General features: G+C 37.7%; 1 protein-coding gene across 1 annotated transcript in view; it reads right to left on the bottom strand.

Annotated features, from left to right (window-relative positions):
- Positions 1-19,326, bottom strand: part of LOC100453944 (septin-7) — a 45,166-nt gene that overhangs the window by 14,772 nt on the left and 11,068 nt on the right. Inside the window, exons 4-10 of the mRNA XM_054560778.2 lie at positions 15,790-15,911; positions 12,887-12,975; positions 11,477-11,573; positions 9,245-9,296; positions 3,212-3,355; positions 2,625-2,644; positions 1,041-1,164 (exon numbers count right to left, since the gene is read on the bottom strand). Coding sequence (XP_054416753.1) covers positions 1,041-1,164; positions 2,625-2,644; positions 3,212-3,355; positions 9,245-9,296; positions 11,477-11,573; positions 12,887-12,975; positions 15,790-15,911 — 648 coding nt within the window. The remainder of the gene's footprint in view (positions 1-1,040; positions 1,165-2,624; positions 2,645-3,211; positions 3,356-9,244; positions 9,297-11,476; positions 11,574-12,886; positions 12,976-15,789; positions 15,912-19,326) is intronic.

The raw sequence follows: 19,326 nt of genomic DNA, 5'->3' as shown, positions 1-19,326 counted from the left end.
GTGTTTTAAGCTAAGTGTTACTATAAAAGAATCAAAAAGTTTTTTAAAATTTAAGTTATTATAAAAGTTACAGCAAAATAAGATTACTAAAGACAAATTTAAAAAGTAAATTTAGTATAGCCTAAGTGTACAGTGTTCATAAAGTCCACAGTAGTGTACAGTAATGTCCTAGGCCTTCACATTCACTCACCGCTCACTCACTGACTCATCCAGAGCAACTTCCAGTCCTGCAAGCTCCAATCACACCAAGTGCCCTATACAGATATACCATTTGTAATCTTTTACACTGTATTTTTACTGCACCTTTTCTATGTTTAGATACACAAATACTAAACATTATGTTACAACTGTCTATAACATTCAGTACAGTAACATGCTGTATAGGTTTACAGCCTACAAGCAATAGCTAGACCACATAACCTAGGTGTGCAGAAGGCTCTACCATCTAGGTTTATGTAGGTACACTCAATCATGTTTACAGAATGATGAAATAGCCCAATGACACATTTCTCAGAATGTATCCCCATTGCTAAGTGACATATGATGTAATTGTGATCTTCAATAATGACAAATTTTTTAAAAGTAGGGCACAGACATGATTACCAGCTTCCTCACACATCTCTTTTTTTGACCCCAACATGAAACCACCACAGCTTGAGATATAAGCTCAATAGGGCAAAGCTACACACTTCGTAGTCACTTACACCACTCTAACAACCAAAAGAAACTGAAACTCCAGCTAATTTACTCCCTGGAATAGGAATAGAGAAGGTAACCAAGAATAAATTCATCTAAATATTCCTTTTCTTAAAGCCTGTCCTTTGTTTCCACACAATCTGTAAGTGAAAACTCTATCAAAATGGTTCATTCAAAAAAGCTTCTACTATTAACAAAGCATAACAATATAAATTTATGCTGTTGTGCATAGAGAATATTATCCAAATTTTCTACTGAGTAGCTAGGAGAAATTTAATGAAAATGAAACAATATGATTATTGACTACAGAAAGAATACCTTTTTTTGGAGAAAAAAATATATACTTAGTGAGCTGCCCTTTATTCTTCTTGTTATCAACTCCATGATAAGTCACAGCTGCCAGTTTTCTGATTCCGTAGTTCTCGTAGTGGACATTATTAGTATCATCTTTCAAGTCCTGCATGTGTTCTGTCATAAATAAATGGCAAGAGTTTGCTTCTATTAATAACTAGGGGGGAAAAGCTGAAAAAAGCTTTAATATACATTCAAAATGTTACCAAAACAAAAATTTCAGATTTAAAATGAACAAAAGACTATTGTTAAGGAAGGTGGCATTCATCTGTTTTCATTTACACCCAAAGTAGAATAAAAAATAAGCTAACTTGACACATTTAGATTCCATAGAGATTTTAAGACCCATAGCAAGGACTTCATGACTAAAACAACAAAAGCAATGGCAACAAAAGCCAAAATAGACAAATGGGATCTAATTAAACTAAAGAGCTTCTGCACGGCAAAAGAAACTACCATCAGAGTGAACAGGCAACCTACAGAATGGGAGAAAATTTTTGCAATCTACCCATCTGACAAAGGGCTAATATCCAAAATCTACAAAGAGCTCAAACAAATTTACAAGAAAAAAACAAACAACCCCATCAAAAAATGGGCAAAGGACATGAACAGACACTTCTCAAAAGAAGACATCTGTGCAGCCAACAGACACATGAAAAAATGCTCACCATCACTGGTCATCAGGGAAATGCAAATCAAAACCACAATGAGATACCATCTCACATCAGTTAGAATGGCGATCATTAAAAAGTCAGGAAACCACAGATGCTGGAGAGGATGTGGAGTAATAGGAACGCTTTTACACTGTTGGTGGAAGTGTAAATTAGTTCAACCACTGAGACAGTGTGGCGATTCCGCAAGAATCTAGAACTAGAAATACCATTTGACCCAGCCATCCCATTACTGGGTATATACCCAAAGGATTATAAATCATGCTGCTATAAAGACACATGCACACGTATGTTTATTGCGGCACTACTCACAATAGCAAAGACTTGGAACCAACCCAAATGTCCATCAGTGATAGACTGGATTTAGAAAATGTGGCACATACACACCATGGAATACTATGCAGCCATAAAAAAGGATGAATTCATGTCCTTTGCAGGGACATGGATGAAGCTAGAAACCACCATTCTCAGCAAACTATCACAAGGACAGAAAACCATACATCACATGTTCTTACTCATAGGTGGGAACTGAACAATAAGATCACCTGGACACAGGGCAGGGAACATCACACACCGGGGCCTGTCAGGGGGTGGAGGTCTGGGGGAAGGATAGCATTAGGAGAAATCTCTAATGTAAATGATGAGTTGATGGGTATAGCAAACCAACATGGCACATGTATACCTATGTATCAAACCTGCACATTGTGCACATGTACCCTAGAACTTAAAGTATAATTTAAAAGAAAAAGAAAAAAAGAAGGAGAAAGAGAAATGGCCATAGGAGGGAAGACTTTCTTCTAGGGCATTGAGAAGATTGTCAAGCCCAGATGACAGGCACCACCTTTCCACCTTATGCCTCATTAATGGAAATATCACAATGCCCAGATCTAAGGCAGAGGTTCCTACCTATGAGCCTGCATCTCAATCTTCACCTTCCAGGAACAAGGCAGTGTCTTCTGGGCTGATTACTTCCAGTTTACCTCATTGTGATGTCCAATATTACAGTTCCCCTCTCCCTTGTGATGAGCATGGAAAATATTGGTGGCTCCAAATTCCGATTGTTTCACCTTAGAAAACAAATCTGAGAACCCCCCTAGCACCAAGCACAGTACCTGGATACAACAGGCACTCAATAAATATTTGCTCAGCCAATGCAAGGATAAATGGATAAAATTCCTCATCCCTGTATTCATTTCTGAAGACCTGCTGGTGAAAATCTAGCTCTAAACATCTTTCAGATTTATTCCATTGAGGTATGAAAAAGGAAAAAAAAATGACGATGCAAACGAACTCAGCAGCTGGCACAGAAAGTGCAGTCAGATTCTGCTTCCCCTGTAATTAAGTGTGCCCAATGCCTCTGACTTAGGCGATGACAGCGTGCAGCTTGCCTGCCTGCCCTGGGTGCCTGGGAGGGCAGGCAGCCCTCAGGATGCCACTATACAACACATTCGCCACCTTATCAAGATTTCCACAGCCACAGGAAGATTTCTCACCCCGCCATGCCCCCCACAGGCTGCCCTGTGCTGTCATCCCCCTTCCTGGCTGAAGACATGCTGGCTGTCCCCTCCGCTCCTCCCCGGAGACGAGCATCTTTCCTGGGCCTCCCTTGGTGTTTTGACAGCTGCTCCACGTCCCTGCTGCTCAGAGAGGGAAAGCCACTAGGGAGGCCTTGGATGGAAATATTACTCCCTGTCCAGGGTAGCATGGGCTTGATCGCGCCGGATTATTTCTGATTGTTGTCACTGGGCCAAGAGCACAGCGAAGTCAAGAAAGAAATGGCCTCATTAGTGAGAGTGCAGTTGTCTGGGTAGGCAGCAGAGGCGTGGAGGACCTGCTTTTGTGGGAGCAGTGAAGAGAGGGGAAGGAGTGGTGTCTTTATATTGAGATATTTTGAGATTCCTGGTTTCTCCACTCACTTCAACTGCCCATATAGGTTCTGCAGGTTCCACGAAGTTCTAGAACTTGTACAGGATCGAGCTCACAGCTTCTCATGGAATAAACACAGAATCAAGAAAATCTGGTGGAAGTCACCTGGTTTAACTCCTTTGAGGTCTAGAACAGAAATTAAATAATGCTTAATCTGTTACTTTAAAGAAGCCTAGTTCTAACTTTTCCTCAGCTCGCTCCCTCTTTTGCCTAGGATAGGAAGGGTGGGTGCAAATGGCCAGCTCCCTGTAGGTCTGCCTCTTGGAGCCCTAAGTTTCCCACCACTTCTCTGCACTACAGGCTTTGCCCACGGTGGGATCCTCAGCCCAGGGACCTTGTTTGTCCTCCTCTTGATGCTGGTGCCTGCTGCCCAGCCACACACCCTCAGATTCATTTTTAAGGAAACATTAACAGCTCTTAAATGGCAAATAAGCCCCTTTCAAAGAACTGGGATGACTTTGAAAAAGGGCCTGAGACAGCAGTCGACCTCTGACCGTCTCCCCTCAGATGCCCTCTCCATCCCACCCTCTCTCCCCGTCCCTGTCCTCCGCTCTCCCAGCGAGCCTGTCTGCTCTTCAACCCTCCTCCCTGCCCAATTGTGCTGTCTCCTCAACACGTCCCATGTTGCTTGATTCCTAAAATAACATAGGGGAAAACATTTTTTTTCTTTGTTCTTTTTTTTTTTTTGAGACAGAGTCTCCCTCTGTCCCTCTGTCGCCAGGCTGGAGTGCAGTGGCGCAATCTTGGCTCGCTGCAACCTCCGCCACCTGGGTTCAAGCGATTTCCTGCCTTGGCCTCCTGAGTAGGTGGGACTATAGGTGGTGTCACCACGCCCGGCTAATTTTTTTATTTTTAGTAGAGACAGGGTTTCACCATGTTGGCCAGAATGGTCTCAATCTCTTGACCTTGTGATCCACCCGCCTCGGCGTCCCAAAGTGCTGGGATTACAGGCGTGAGCCACCGCCACCAGCCAAAAACATTTTTTAAATAAAGAAAATGAATCCTCAAAAAAGAAAAAAAAAAAAACCACAAATCTCCCAAAGCAGTTACTGAAGGATGACCTTTCTATGAAAGAGTATTCATTTTTGTATTATCTATTTAAATACTAGACAAGAGAGTATAGATTAGCTACTACTGAAGCTCATAAAATCTAAAAGTAACTGCCTTTTAGCAATATTACTAAGGTAATATATAAGTTTTTATTAAGACATAATAATACATTTCAGATGACATATCAAGTTGTTTTCTAACTAGGGAATTTTAGAGTAAATTTCTGTTTCTTCAAACTGTCTAGGTGAATGTGGTATTTTGGTTAAACAAATTTTTGCTTACAGCATTTCCATCATATATAAAATCAATACATATGAGATAATCTACAATAAACACGGGATGATGTCATCATTATTTAATTATTCAAGACACTGAAGATACCCTTAGCTTCTCCATGGATATCCTTTACCAATGTAGTGTTCTTGGATATACACGGCGTGGCAATACTCTGTATTGTCAGTTCTCCCTCTTCCCATCATCTATTCTATCTCAAACTTCCTCTATCTGCCATCATTCATCTTCACCAATTTACTAAAACTCCCTTCTGGGAGACAAACATAAAGGTGTATTGTTGGCTGGGTGTGGTGGCTCATGCCTGTAATCACAGAACTTTGGGAGGCCGAGGTAGGTGGATTGCCTGAGCTCAAGGAGTTTGAGACCAGGCTGGCCAACATGGTGGAACCCCATCTCTACTAAAAATACAAAAATCAGCCAGGCGTGGTGGCGGACACCTGTAATCTCAGCTACTTGGGAGGCTGAGGCAGGAGAATCGCTTGAACCCAGGAGGTGGAGGTTGCAGTGAGCCAAGATCGTGCATTTGCACTCCATCCTGGGTACAAAAGTGAGACTCCGTCTCAAAAAAAAAGCGTATTGTTGTACTGTTTTTATCATTCCTTACATCCAGAAAACCTTTACTGTTACTTCACAATCCAGCTTCTTGAATCTCCCCTTGTGAATAAAATGTGATATTCAATTACTCTGATTCATATCGTACTGATATTTCCATGCAATTCTCTGATAGTTCACTCCCCTTAGTCCTAAGTCTGAGTTTTCCAAAAATCTCATCTCCCAGACTTTGTCCCTTGATAAATTCATGTTCTCTTATAGCCACAACAGTTACTTCTAAAGCTCTACCACTCCACTTCGGGCAATTCAGACAGCTCCCTACTCCTGGCATATCTGGTGATTGACACTGAACAGTTCATGCTAATTTGTCACTCTCTCGTCAAAGAGTTCAACTGCTTTGGAAACCTTTGTCCCAGCCTTGACATCAAAGCATTCCAACCATGAACATTTTCTTCTTGGTTGTCATTCGTTTTTGGTACAAGTATATGTCACAGGTGACATCATACCTCTTCAACTATAAGTTCCCCTTTACAAGGAACACACCATTACCTTTTGTGTCCCAATGCAGATAGCAGAAAATAGGAATTTTAACAAAATTGTTAACTCAAGATTGAAGCTGAGATATGATAAACACTTTTTGGAATAAATTATTGTTACCAGTTTCTCTAAGTTGAGAATAATAAGAATAAACACCTATGCCAATATAAAAAAAGTTTATGTAATTTTTTTCTTTCTTTTTTTTTTTTTGATACAGAGTCTTGCTCTGTCGCTCAGGCTGGATGGAGTGTGGTGGTACGATCTCAGCTCACTACAACCTCTGCCTTTCAGGCTCAAACCATCCTCCCGCCTCAGCCTCCTGAGTAGCTGGGACTACAGGCACGCAATACCACGCCCAACTATTTTTTGTATTTTTAGTAGAGACGCGGTTTCGCCATGTTGCTCAGGCCAGTCTTAAACTCCTGAGCTCAAGCAGTTCTCCCACCTTGGCCTCCCAAAGTGCTGGGAGTACAGGTGTGAGCCACTGCGCCCGGCCTAATTTTAATTATTATATATTACATATCATCACTACATCACTGAAAAATCATTAAAGGTTCTAAGGAAGAACACTTACATGAAATGGTTGCATGAATGTGTAAAATAAAGGTAAGGTGAATTTACTAATTGTTAAGCTATTTTTGTTAGTGTCATCTAATGTTTTAGATAATGGATGATCTTCCTTTCACTAAAATCACTTTCACTTCTATATGACTACATAATTCTGATTTTTTCAGGTTATATAAGTCTTTATTTCCATTTAATTAAATATGCTTTAACCTTTTATGATTCAACCCACTCCTCCATTCTCAAAATAATTTGGTAATTAGCAATACAGTTTCCCCACAGTTTCAGGAATTTGTCTCTTCCATTTCCCTTTGCTGATACCATAACTCTTTCTGTTCTCCTTTTGTTTTCTTTCTGTATTTGATTTCTGAAACACCCATCTCCACACCCTGAAAATATTTGTATAGTTTTCCTCCTTTCCATTGCCTTCTTTGGTTTGCCTGGAGTAAGTCAGTTTTCTTAATTAGCAAACACTTCTTTGAACTTGACTCTTTCTTAGAAGCAATCACTATTCCTTTGACCTGAAGATTTCAATTACTTGGGATTTACAGACATCTGCAATACTGGTATTGTATTTCCTTCCTTCAAGTATTTACTAAATATCCACTAGACGCCTTTGTCTTAAAGACATGAGCTAAATTAAATATACATCTTTTTAATAATGTATAACTTTAGAATTGTTAGGCATAAAAGGCTTGCTGCTCTGCTGTATTAAATCTTCCTGCAGGCATGGTCAATTTGCTCTGTAATGCTTATACTAGGGAGGACCTTCACTAGCTGCCAGGCTGTGAACTTTCAAATATTCAAAGTAGCCTCTGGGCTGGGTGGGCATGGTGGCTCACACCTGTAATCCCAGCACTGTAGGAGGCCAAGGCTGGTGGCTCATTTGAGGTCAGGAGTTTGAGACCAGCCTGGCCAACATGCTGAAACCCCATCTCTACTAAAAATACAAAAATTAGCCAGGTGTGGTGGCACATGCCTGTAATCCCAGCTATTCGGGAGGCTGAGGCAGGAGAATTGCTTGAAGCTGGGAAGCGGAGATTGCAGTTAGCCAAGATCGTGCCACTGCACTCCAGCCTGGGCAACAGAGCAAGACTCCATCTCAACAAAGTAGCCTCTGGCTTAGTAACTAGCTTTCCCCTCTACGGTGTTTTAGGTATGTAGGAAATTATTGATCGTATACTTTTAAAATACACAAGAAAAAATAGAATGCCACCATGTCAAGCACTGGGCAAGTACCAGAGAAGATTTAAAAATAAGAGGAATGCAATGGTAATTAGTATTTATTAAACATTCTCTACTTATATACTGTCATAGCAGATTACATTATTAATAGGTATCCTTGTGAAGTCACACCTTAAGAATGGAAGAGGAAGGGAATAGTTCATAACATAGCCTGAAGTGTTGTATTCTCAAAACTCAGAGGATGACCTTCTCGTGCATTTGCTCTTCTCCCCTAATTGAGGCCTGGCAACCCCAACTGTTCAATCAACCCTGTCATGTAGTTCCTACCAAAAACACCTGCTCCTTTGAAAATAAAGATCAATTACATGTCAATTTCTTTCATTTCAAAATTCACTCTCATCTCTATTGTATTTTTTGAGGTAGCAGTTTGACTCTCTTAAATTTTCCCCCTCACTTCTCACTTGTGAGAATGATCTTCTTGTTATTCCATGATTTCCAATTATTATCCATATTTATGTTACTACCTTTCTTTACATAGCTAAAGAGATTCTTGCGTTTTGCGAAAGTGGGTAAGAGGTATGAAAATGAATAGGTATCAACTTAAGACAGACATCTAAAACTGGAGGTTAAAGAGAGTATGTGGTAAAGGCGTAGAGAAGCAAGAGAGAGAAGTGGGAAATGGGGAGTGAGGTAGGGAGAGGAAGGAATGTGTCTCAATATGAAAACACTGAGGATCATTTTGATGCCCTTTCTGTTCCTTACCTACTAACATCTCTAGTCCTATTACACTTTTTCTTCATGATTTCCTCTCTGCTGCTGCTTTTCTAATTCATTAGTAAGAGCTCCTCTTTACTAGTCCTGGTCCTCTAATCAGGATGGCCTCAATGTCCTGCTCCCATAGGCTTTCCTTCTCTTTCAGCAGGTGTGCAAGACACAATGTAGGGATTTTTTTTCCTCACCTGATAGGAAGATTGGTTTTGTTCGCTATGTTCCAGTACATAAAATATGCCCTACTCACCAGCTACCAGGTTGTGCACCTTTTAACATTCAAATTCTAGCTTTTGACTCAAAAATTAGCCTTCCCTTATATAGTTTTCGCAAGTTTTTCACATTAAGAAAGAAGAGCCTCTTCTATTTCACTTTCCATAGTTATTTCAGTATTAAACCTCAACACAAAGTATAATGATAAAGAGACTAATTTTCCTGTGTATCCCTAGACACACAAATTATTTTGTAACTTTTGCTGATGATTTCAAAACCTTGGAGAAAGAATCGTCTACCTGTAGTGCTTACTTCATTACTAGACTGAAGATATAAATTTAAATTAGCTACATTTATAAAAGGCAAAAAGTAAATCTATCCAACTCTTATTTAGGGAAAGAAAATCTTATGCTATTTCCATCATTGCTTGCACTTACCTTATCAACATATTTCTTAGAACTGTAAAATCACAATGTTCACCATTTTCAACTGTAAGAAAAAAATAGACAGCAAATATTATATTTTCACTAAGCCTAGTCTTTTCAAAAAATATTTCACAGGAACTTGGGGGGTAAAAACAAGGGAGTGGAAATGCAAAACAGCTTAGAACAATTTTTTTGAGATTTAACACTAACATAGTACTCAATGTAAAGGCATGACAGAGAAGTGTACTATATTATTACCTTACTGTAGTTTAATCCTCAGAAACAGATATGTCAACCTAACTAAAATGAGCTCTCCGGAAACAACTTTGAAATTTTGAAAGGGGAAATCACGTATTTTCTCATTATTGGTAAAAAATATATTTATTATATAATACATTTAAAAAATTCAGTGGTGTAAGTGAAGGGAGAATCACTTTAGAAAAAAATCTTAAGGTAACCAAAATGAAAAAGGGAGCCAAGAACTTTAAGATTCTTTACTTTTATTTTTAAAGAATGTATCACAAACAGGAATATTACTTGGGAGTAGAGGGGTAAACTACAAAAGAGAGATGCAAATCAATTTCTCTGGTGCCTATTTTTAAGGGGTATGTAAGTTCTAAAGCCTTATCTCAGCAACTGAAAGTTGCCTGGGCATGACAGAGAGAGCTGGGAACAAGGTACAGGGGTCACTGGTGGGAAAATTGTCAATAAGGACAGTAACTTGAAAACAATATCCTAAAAATTAAAGAACTGTTCAAAATAAACCAGGGGCAGTGGTGTGTGCCTATAGTGATGTGATGTGGGAGAAGCATGACGTCGGAGGATCACTTTGAGCTCAGGAGTTTGAGGCCAGTTGGGCAACATAGCAAGACCTTGTCTCTTAAAAAAAAAAAAAAAAATTCAAAAATAATAGCAACAAACATAAAACAATCATGTCTCAATTTTGGTTTCAGCTTACTATAATACAGAAGATTAAATATCAGATTAAGCCAATACAATAAACCTATTGCCAAGAGAAAGGACTTCTGAGGTTTGGTGTTATAAATAAGATTTTATTGACATTTAAAACTCCTTACTTAACCCTTAATAATTTAAGATAGCAGGTTAAAAAACAAAAAAACTCCTTACAAAACTAGTAAAGAGTATCTCTTACTAATGAAATTGTTTTACTCTAAATATGCGATGTCAAAAAAGGCAACTTTTGCACTGAGGAAAGGAGACTGTGAATGTTTTAACTGGGCTTATACATTTTTAAAATAATTCTTGAGGGTCCATGACCCATCTGACATTCCGATAAAAGTGACTAGCCTTCTCTCCAAAATGTTTAATTCCAGGAGGTTCATTAGATTCCCTGGGAGCAAACTTAGGGCCCCAGGTAAAGAACCCCTCAATTTTAGTTATGTTTTCAAATAAGAAAACAGAAATAGACTTAATAATGAGGCAGGGATGCCAGCCAGGATGGGGCAAGTTGAGTATCCCTTATTTGAAATGCTTGGGACCAGAAGTGTTTTGAACTTTTTTGGAATTCTGGAATATCTGTGTTCTACTTACTGGCTGAGCATCCTTAATCCAAAAATCCAAAATTCAAAATGCTCCACTGAGCGTTTCCTTTGAGTGGCATGTCAGTGCTCAAAACGTTTTAGATTTTGGAGCAATTCATATTTTGAATTTTCTCTTTAAGAATGTTCAACCTAGGCCGGGCACAGTGGCTCACGCCTGTAATCCCAGTACTTTGGGAGGATGAGGCAGGTGGATCACAAGGTCAGGAGTTCAAGACCAGCCTGGCCAATATGGTGAAACCCTGTCTCTACTAAAAATACAAAAATTAGCCAGGCGTGGTGGCACGCACCTATAGTCCCAGCTACTTGGGAGGCTGAGGCAGAAGAATCACTTGAACTCGGGAGGCAGAGGTTGCAGTGAGCCGAGATCATGCCACTGCATTCCAGCCTGGGTGACAGAGCGAGACTCCATCTCAAAAAAAAAAAAAAAAAAAATTTTGAATGTTCAACCTATACTACAACTTTAGGACTTAACACATACTTGCCCGACTTAGTAGGATACAGGTTTGAAAAAGATGAATGTATTTAAGAGGAAAATGAGACTACAAGAACCTGAAATCAGTACTATCCTTGAAATCTAGATTATATCAATACAGTATGCATATTATACTCCTTACTATAAATACAAATTTTTAATCACGGTTTTGAGATCTTATAGACACTCATTCACTGAAGAAAACCTTACCTTCAGCAACACTCCAAGGATACTGCCTTCCTATGACCCTTTTGCCATTAACTTCAATGATAGTATTACTACCCACCACAGCAAGAGGTAAATGGTCCTATAAAACAAAGTATTCTTGTTCAAATACATCTCTATAGTATTCACAAATTTCAAGAATCAAAAAAGTTACATGACTCAACAGATTAACCAAAAAAAATTACTTTTGATAGTTTCTGCATTAGTTTTTATAGGCCATTTAACCAATATTTAGTAAACTGACATCACATGATATTACCACCAAGGTAAATAATAAATAAAATTAAATGTTCTCTTTAAAGTTAAGAATATTCAAGCATATACTGGTCAAATTATTTATTAAAAATCATTACAGAAAGTTGTCCCATACTTGGGGGGAAAAAGGTAAAAAATATATTAGCATCTGGGGAAAAAAAAGGAGGCTAATGACTAGCCTGACTACTTGACCACAAACCAACTGTAACAGTACCTAAAGCAGGGAATAGTATATTTACTAAGCTCTAACTTTGGAACTTCAAATCCAGGTGACTGGATTTGTATTTATCCATGTATAGCCCTTCACAATTCTGTGGCTCCCGGAAATATCTAACCAGCTATTTTATACAACTGCAGAAATTCTTCACTGGCGAGGTATAAGCATTTCATTATTCCAAGGTATTTGCCTACATAATGCCATTATTCAGCATACCATTTTTAGGGACAAAGTACTTAGAAAACCACGATAAATTAAAATACAGAAAATTGTGTTGATGTGAATTTTTGGTTGGTTTTTATTATTTTTAATTGAAACATAATTGTACATATTTGTGGGGTAGAGTATGGTATTCTGATACCTGTATACAAATATGTAATGATCAAATTAGGGTAATTAGCACATTTATCAACTCACACTTATTTTTCTGTATTGGGAACATTCATAATCCTCTCTTCTAGCTATTTGAAAATATAGACTAAATTACTGTTAACTACAGCCACTCTACAATGCTACAGAACACTAGAACTTATTCCTCCTATCTAGCTGTAATTTTGGTTGGCTTTTATAAAGATAAAAGAAATACAATTTTTGTCTGGCAATTAAAACGACAGAAGGAATTCTCTCCTTTCTCATCACTTGTTTCTTAAGAGGGAAAAAATTACATAATATGGAAGCCAGTTAATTAAAAACAATTTGAAATAAGGATTGTGTTATTCACCTCAGTAGTTTACACAATTGCTTATTATATATACTAGCTAATCTTCAAAGTTAACTATAAAGTTGAATTCAACATTAAATCTCCCTAGGCATTTTGTAAGCCAACTACTTAAAACACTGATACTTTTGATCTTTCCTGTGGACGCTGTAGTATGTTTTTAAGGCCACAGATTACTTTAGTGTATGTACAGGGATGAACCTACCTTTATCTTTTTAACAAGTTTTTTTTCTTCTTCATCATCCGTTTCTGGAAATTCATATATTTTAACTTTATGTTCTTGGATTTCTTTATCTAAAATGGAAGTAGTCAGCAAAAGAGCACCATACATAATTAGTACATTAGTCTTATGTTTATTACATGCTTCTTAGATTCCTATATGGCTCCTTGTTTCCACATCCTTTACTGTTTTTTTAGTGATGCAAAGTTGTAATCTAAAATCAAAGTACTACGCTAGTCTTTTTTTTTTAAACTGTAAAGTTGATATATAAACACCAAATCCAATTACTTCAGAAGTGTTGAAGTCATACAGCTATCATATCAAAAGAGTTCCAAAAAAGATGTAAAACTCCAGAAAGGAATTTCTCTGGTTGATTTCCAGAATAATGACTTTAGGTCATTTATTTACAATGACTGAGATTCTTCCTTTAGATATAAATCTCCAAGTATCTTATTTAGTTGAATAAACAGGGCTAAACTCACCTAAAATTTTTAGTAGAATCTGGCAAAAGTAAAGTAAAACTAAGTACAACACTGCCCCCTGCACATTCATCAGAAAAATCCTTGCATGTACATGTGCATACACACAAACTGAGGAGCAGCAGGTATAAGATCAGGGGAGGACACAGGGAGAAAACACATCCTAGAAATCAAGAATTAATAAGAATGCAGAAAACTAAAGAAGACAACTTATTAATAACATCAGGAATGACCTAGTTCAAATTAAATTATCATGTCCAAAACCACTCCAAATTCTAAACAGAATACAGACGTCCAAATAATTTTCAACTACCTATCCTTCTTTGAGCCCATAACAAACCAATGGCTGATATACCTAAAACTAGCTTCCCTGCCTATACTTATATTTTCGTGCAATTTTCATGGCAAAGCTTCCCAGCAGCTATAAAATGACCCTGAACAAATTGTGTTACATGGTTACTATACTAGATAGAAGTAAACAGAAGTAAAATTGTCACTGAAGAAAAATAGGACCACATATCTTTTATAATTAGGGTATGTACCTACATATATATTAAAAAAATAATAATAATAAATGAGGCAACATATACATGATGAAGAGAAAAACGAATAATGGTAGCTAGGTCTAAAAGCAGTGGTTTTAGTCAGAGGTTGTATATTAAAAGGACCTGAGTACAACCACCAGAATGTGACCAATTTGAAAGAAGAGGTCACTTCATATTCATCTTTTTTTACCTTAAAGTTATCAGTAAAAATCCAAATTGAAATATATAATAAAAGAAGAGAAATGTATTATGATAGTACTTGAAACTTAGAAATAGCACATTACAAAATAAAAATGGGAATGGATAAGTGTAAAACAGAAAAATACTAGATACAGTAAAAACAATGTACTAAAACATTCTGAAAATTTATATGAATTTAGCGTAACTTCAAAGCAAATTTTAACAGGCTTTCTATAACAGGTTTCAAGGTATTCTGAAATTCATATTGAAAAAGGTGAAAAAATATTTTGTTGCAACAGGACTATATGGACAATAGAGATAATTACCGTCTATTTTTAAATATTATACAAAGTTGCTGTGGTTTAAACAATATAATATTGGCTGAAAATAAAGACTACTGGAATAGAGAAAGTTTCCAGAATTGAACCTACATTTCATAAAATGTAATATATAATGAACCAAACACAATTAAATTAGAAATATGTGTGACTGTATAACTCAATATTATTGAGACAACTAGACATGAGTCTAGAAAAACAGTTTAGTGATCTTCCAGCTAGCTCAGTCATACAGCATGAGACTCTTAATCTTAGGGTCACGGGTTTGAACAATAACTTAAACTATAAATGTCCCATAAAGTGCACTGAAAACAAAATTAGGATATAAGCAGCAAAAGAGAAAATATAAAAAAATTGTGAAAATGAGAGAGAACTAAATACCCAGAATAAAAAGAAACCATATCAATAAATACAGGCAATACCAAGTACTACTGGTCAAAAAGACAAAGGATTTGAACAGGTGTTTACAAAAAGTGAAAAAAAAAAAAACATTGTTTTTAAATGTTCAGCCTTTCTGGAAAATAAAAGGAAAAGATAAAGAAATGATTAGGTACCACTTTATTCCAAAAAGGTTTTCAAAATAAAAATAGCAAATAATGCTGGCAAAGTCACAGCGAAACAGATGTATGCTTTACAAAATGAATTTGTTTTATTGGGAAAGCACCATGATAAAATGGGGAGTGGGGGGAGATAAAGACCCACAAAAACAATCATAGCCTTTGAAAGAATAATCCTCTTCCTGGGAATTCATTCTAAGAAAATAATTCTAAAGAGTATGGGGAGAAATTATCTGTGTGGGAGTGTTATTAAAGAACACTTAAGGCTGGGTATGGTGGCTCACACCTGTAATCCTAGCACTTTGGGAGGCCGAGGCAGGTGGATCATGAGGTCAGGAGATCGAGACCATCCTGGCTAACATGGTGAAACCCTGTCTCTACTAAAAATACAAAAAATTAGTCAGGCGTGGTAGTGGGCACCTGTAGTTCCAGCTACTCATGAGGCTGAGGCAGGAGAATGGCGTGAACCCAGAAGGCAGAGCTTGCAGTGAGCCGAGATCATGCCACTGCACTCCAACCTAGGCAACACAGCGAGACTCTGTCTCAAAAAAAAAAAAAACACTTAAAACAGCCATATTTAAAAACTGACAAAGGATAAGGATACTATGACAATGGGTAAGAGCTTTGAGGGGAAAACTAAGGCAGAAGATTCAAGAGTTATTTTTAATACAGTATAAATGACAATACAGTAAAGCAGTAAGAGGAATGGATTGCAACACATTATACTAAAAATAGTAAAACCTGCAAATTATGAGAATGGTATAAGAAACCTGAGTTAACACATCCTGCTTACCTGTTTTTTAAACTGTTGGCATTCCTCTGCCATGAGTGTGTCTGCTTTGGCAATAAGTGGGATGATATTCACTTTTTCATGCAAATGCTTTGTAAACTCAATATCCAATGGTTTAAGTCTGAAATAGACGTATTTTATATGACTGAATTAATCAGTTTGAGAGAACAAGATTCTTCACATCCCCAGTTAGATTTCAATTGTCTTCAGTTGGTCAACTGACTCTCAAATCTTCATACGCAGCCCATATCTTACTGTTAAGTTCCACATTTGTGTTTATCCAGTGGATATGCTACCCAGGTGTTCCATGGGCTCCTTAAAATCAAAAGCTCGTCTGAACCCCATTTTCCCTCTTCTATGCTTCCTGTCTCAGTGAATGGCACTACAGTCTACCCAGTTACTCAAGTGTGAAACCTAGCATTCCTCCCCTTCTCTAATCCTCTTCCCATATATAGAGTATGTGTATAGATGTATACATGTATGTATGCATATCTCCAATTCCATTACTTTAGTCTAGGCCACCAAGACCTTTGGAATGAATAACTATAACACAAACCATCCATACTGAAGTCAGAGTGGTCTTTCTAAATCCAAATCTTACTGAGTTATGCCCTGACCAAAAATCTTATTAAGACCAGATGCCTTAACTACCATGGCCTACGAGGCTTGTGAAGACATAGATTCTCCAGCTGACCTCATCTCTTAGCATTCCTGGCCTTTCCTTTGCCTCCTACTTCCAATGTGCCAGCCTTTCACTTCTTTTACTTTTACTTCTTACAATTCCTTGAAAGCACCATACTTTGGCATCTGGCCACAGGCTACTACCTTGGCTGGAACACCCTCCATTCTCATCCTCCTTCTCCTTGGCCTGGCTAATTCCTATTCATCCTTTAGGACACTGGCTTACGATCCAGTTTCCACTGGGAATCCTTTTCTAACCTAAGACTAGGCATATTTCTATGTGGTCACACTTAATGTGCTGTACAGTAACTGCCTGCCTGCATACAGATGGCTCCTCACCAACTATGGTTCCACTTAACAATTTTTCAACTTTTTAATAGTGTGCAAGCAATACGCATTGAATATAAACCATACAACCATTCTGTTTTTTACTTTCGGTACAGTATTCAATAAATTACATGAGATATTCAAAACATTATTACAAAATAGGCTTTATGTTAGATGATTTTGCCCAACTGTAGGCTACGCTATAATGTTCAGTAGGCAAGGTGTATCAAATGTGTCTTCAACTTACGATGGGTTTATGTAACCCTGTCCCAAGTCGAGGAGCATCTGTATTTGTTTCTCCCATCTTCTCACTGAAATACCCTTTACAGTGAAGGCCTTATCTCATTCATCTGTATCCTCAGCACTTAGCCTGGTATCTAACACTCGAGAAGGTGCCCAAATATTTGTTGACAAAAAAAGTAAGCTGCTGTAATTTTCCTTTAGTAATTCTAAATAAGAACCAAAGTCCTCAAATCTAGAATATACTGTGGACTAAAATTTAATGTTTCACAAGAATAAATGAAGATACTAGAAATATTTTGCAAAGGACTATCATTCTAAAGTGGTATTCCTTGACTGTTTTTTTTTGAGACGGAGTCTCACACTGTTGCCCAGGCTGGAGTGCAATGGCGCGATCTCGACTCACTGCAACCTCCGCCTCCCAGGTTCAAGTAAGTCTCCTGCCTCAGCCTCCTGAGTAGCTGGGATTACAGGCACCCGCCACCATGCCCGGCTGATTTTTTCGTATTTTTAGTAGAGACAGGGTTTCACTATGTTGGTCAGGCTGGTCTCGAACTCCTGACCTCGTGATCCACCTGCCTCAGCTTCCCAAAGTGCTGGGATTACAGGCGCGAGCCACCGTGCCCGGCGGTATTCATTAACTTTTATAAAAACATGAGAAAAACGAAACAAAAGTCTTATTCTGTTATTAATTTTATTGACTAATATAATAATTGAATTGACTGACATTTTAAAATGAAGAAAGGGAAACATATATATTAAAATTGGGGGGATTAGAGCCCTAAAACTAATAAGATAATCCAGTCCTTTTTACTAACAAAGATTACCATATATACTTCACTGTGGTGGTAAGGCTGACAGGCAGAAAGACAGAGACAGTGAGGGGGACAAAGCAAATATGGAGAATTAAGATAGTTGCCTCCTATTCTAGTTCTCCTTGTCTTAAATCCCTTGAAATTTGACACTGGCATTCAGAGAATAGGGAGCACAATGAAAAAGAGTGTGTGGATGGAATAACACGGTTTAGATTATCTGTAAACTGTGTTCTTGCCTCACTAGTGTTAACTAAAAGAACCTATCCATTTCTATTTATTTATTTTTTTGACAGTCTTGCTCTGTCACCCAGGCTGGAGTACAGTGGTGTAGTCATAGCTCACTATAGCCTCCAATTCTTCCACTTCGACTCCTGAGTAGCTAGGACTACAGGAGTGCACCCCCATGCCCAACTAATTTTTTTTTTTGAGTTTCGCTCTTATTGCCCAGTCTGGAGTTCAGTGGCGCAATCTTGGCTCACTGCAACTTCCGCCTCCCGGGTTCAAGTGATTCTCCTGTCTCAGCCTCCCGAGTAGCTGGGATTACAGGCATCCGCCACCATGCCCGGCTAATTTTTGTATTTTTAGTAGAGACGAGGTTTCACCATGTTGGCCAGGCTGGTCTCGAACTCCTGACTTCAGGTGATCTACCTGCCTCAGCCTCCCAAAGTGTTAGGATTACAGGCGTGAGCCACTGCGCCCAGCCCCAACTAATTTTTTAATTTTTTGTAGAGACAGGATCTCACTATGTTGCCTAGTCTATGGCCTCAAGCAGTCCTCCTGCCTTGGTCCCCAAAGTGCTGGGATTACAGGAGTAAGCCACTGCATCTGGCCTGAACCTATCCATCTTTGAAAAACAATTTAAGTTTTGCTTCTTTTCATTAATCATTATATAAAACACTAAATATAAATGCCATGAAATACTCAATCTCCGATTTCTAAATTGTTATGATTTTTTAATTTATACTCATGACAAATTTAAATTGTCACTGCCTTATTAAGCTATTATGTCAGATACAAGCCTGCTTATTAATCCAGTGACAAAAAAGCAGAGTTCAGTTAATCTAAAATTTTAATAAATCTTAAAGGCATTTAAAATAAAGTATTAAAATCCAATAACAAGATTTTATATTTAAATGCAAAATACTTGCTGAGTATTTATTATAGTATCCCAACTTTCAAAGAGAAAGATATTTAAAAATAAACATGACAAGGAAATTAGAGAAGTCAACTTCTTAAATATAACCAAAGGGTCAAAAAACATTTAAGTCAGTTTAAAAATTAAACTTTAGGAAAAAAGGTAAACCTTGTAAAAGTCTCATTAAATTTCAGAAGCCTACAAAACGTCAGCAACAGAAAACATTTAGTTCACATGTGTATTACATTCCGGTTGAATTTTTTCCCTCTGTCCATTTAGATTTATATTGGCTAGTCTTTTCATCAACAAATTTAGTTTTTAAATCTTGTTTTTAAGCA

Source organism: Pongo abelii, chromosome 6 (assembly GCF_028885655.2).
Source record: "Pongo abelii isolate AG06213 chromosome 6, NHGRI_mPonAbe1-v2.0_pri, whole genome shotgun sequence".
In the NCBI taxonomy this organism is placed as follows: Eukaryota; Metazoa; Chordata; class Mammalia; order Primates; family Hominidae; genus Pongo; species Pongo abelii.
This window is presented reverse-complemented; position numbering and strand designations above follow the sequence as displayed.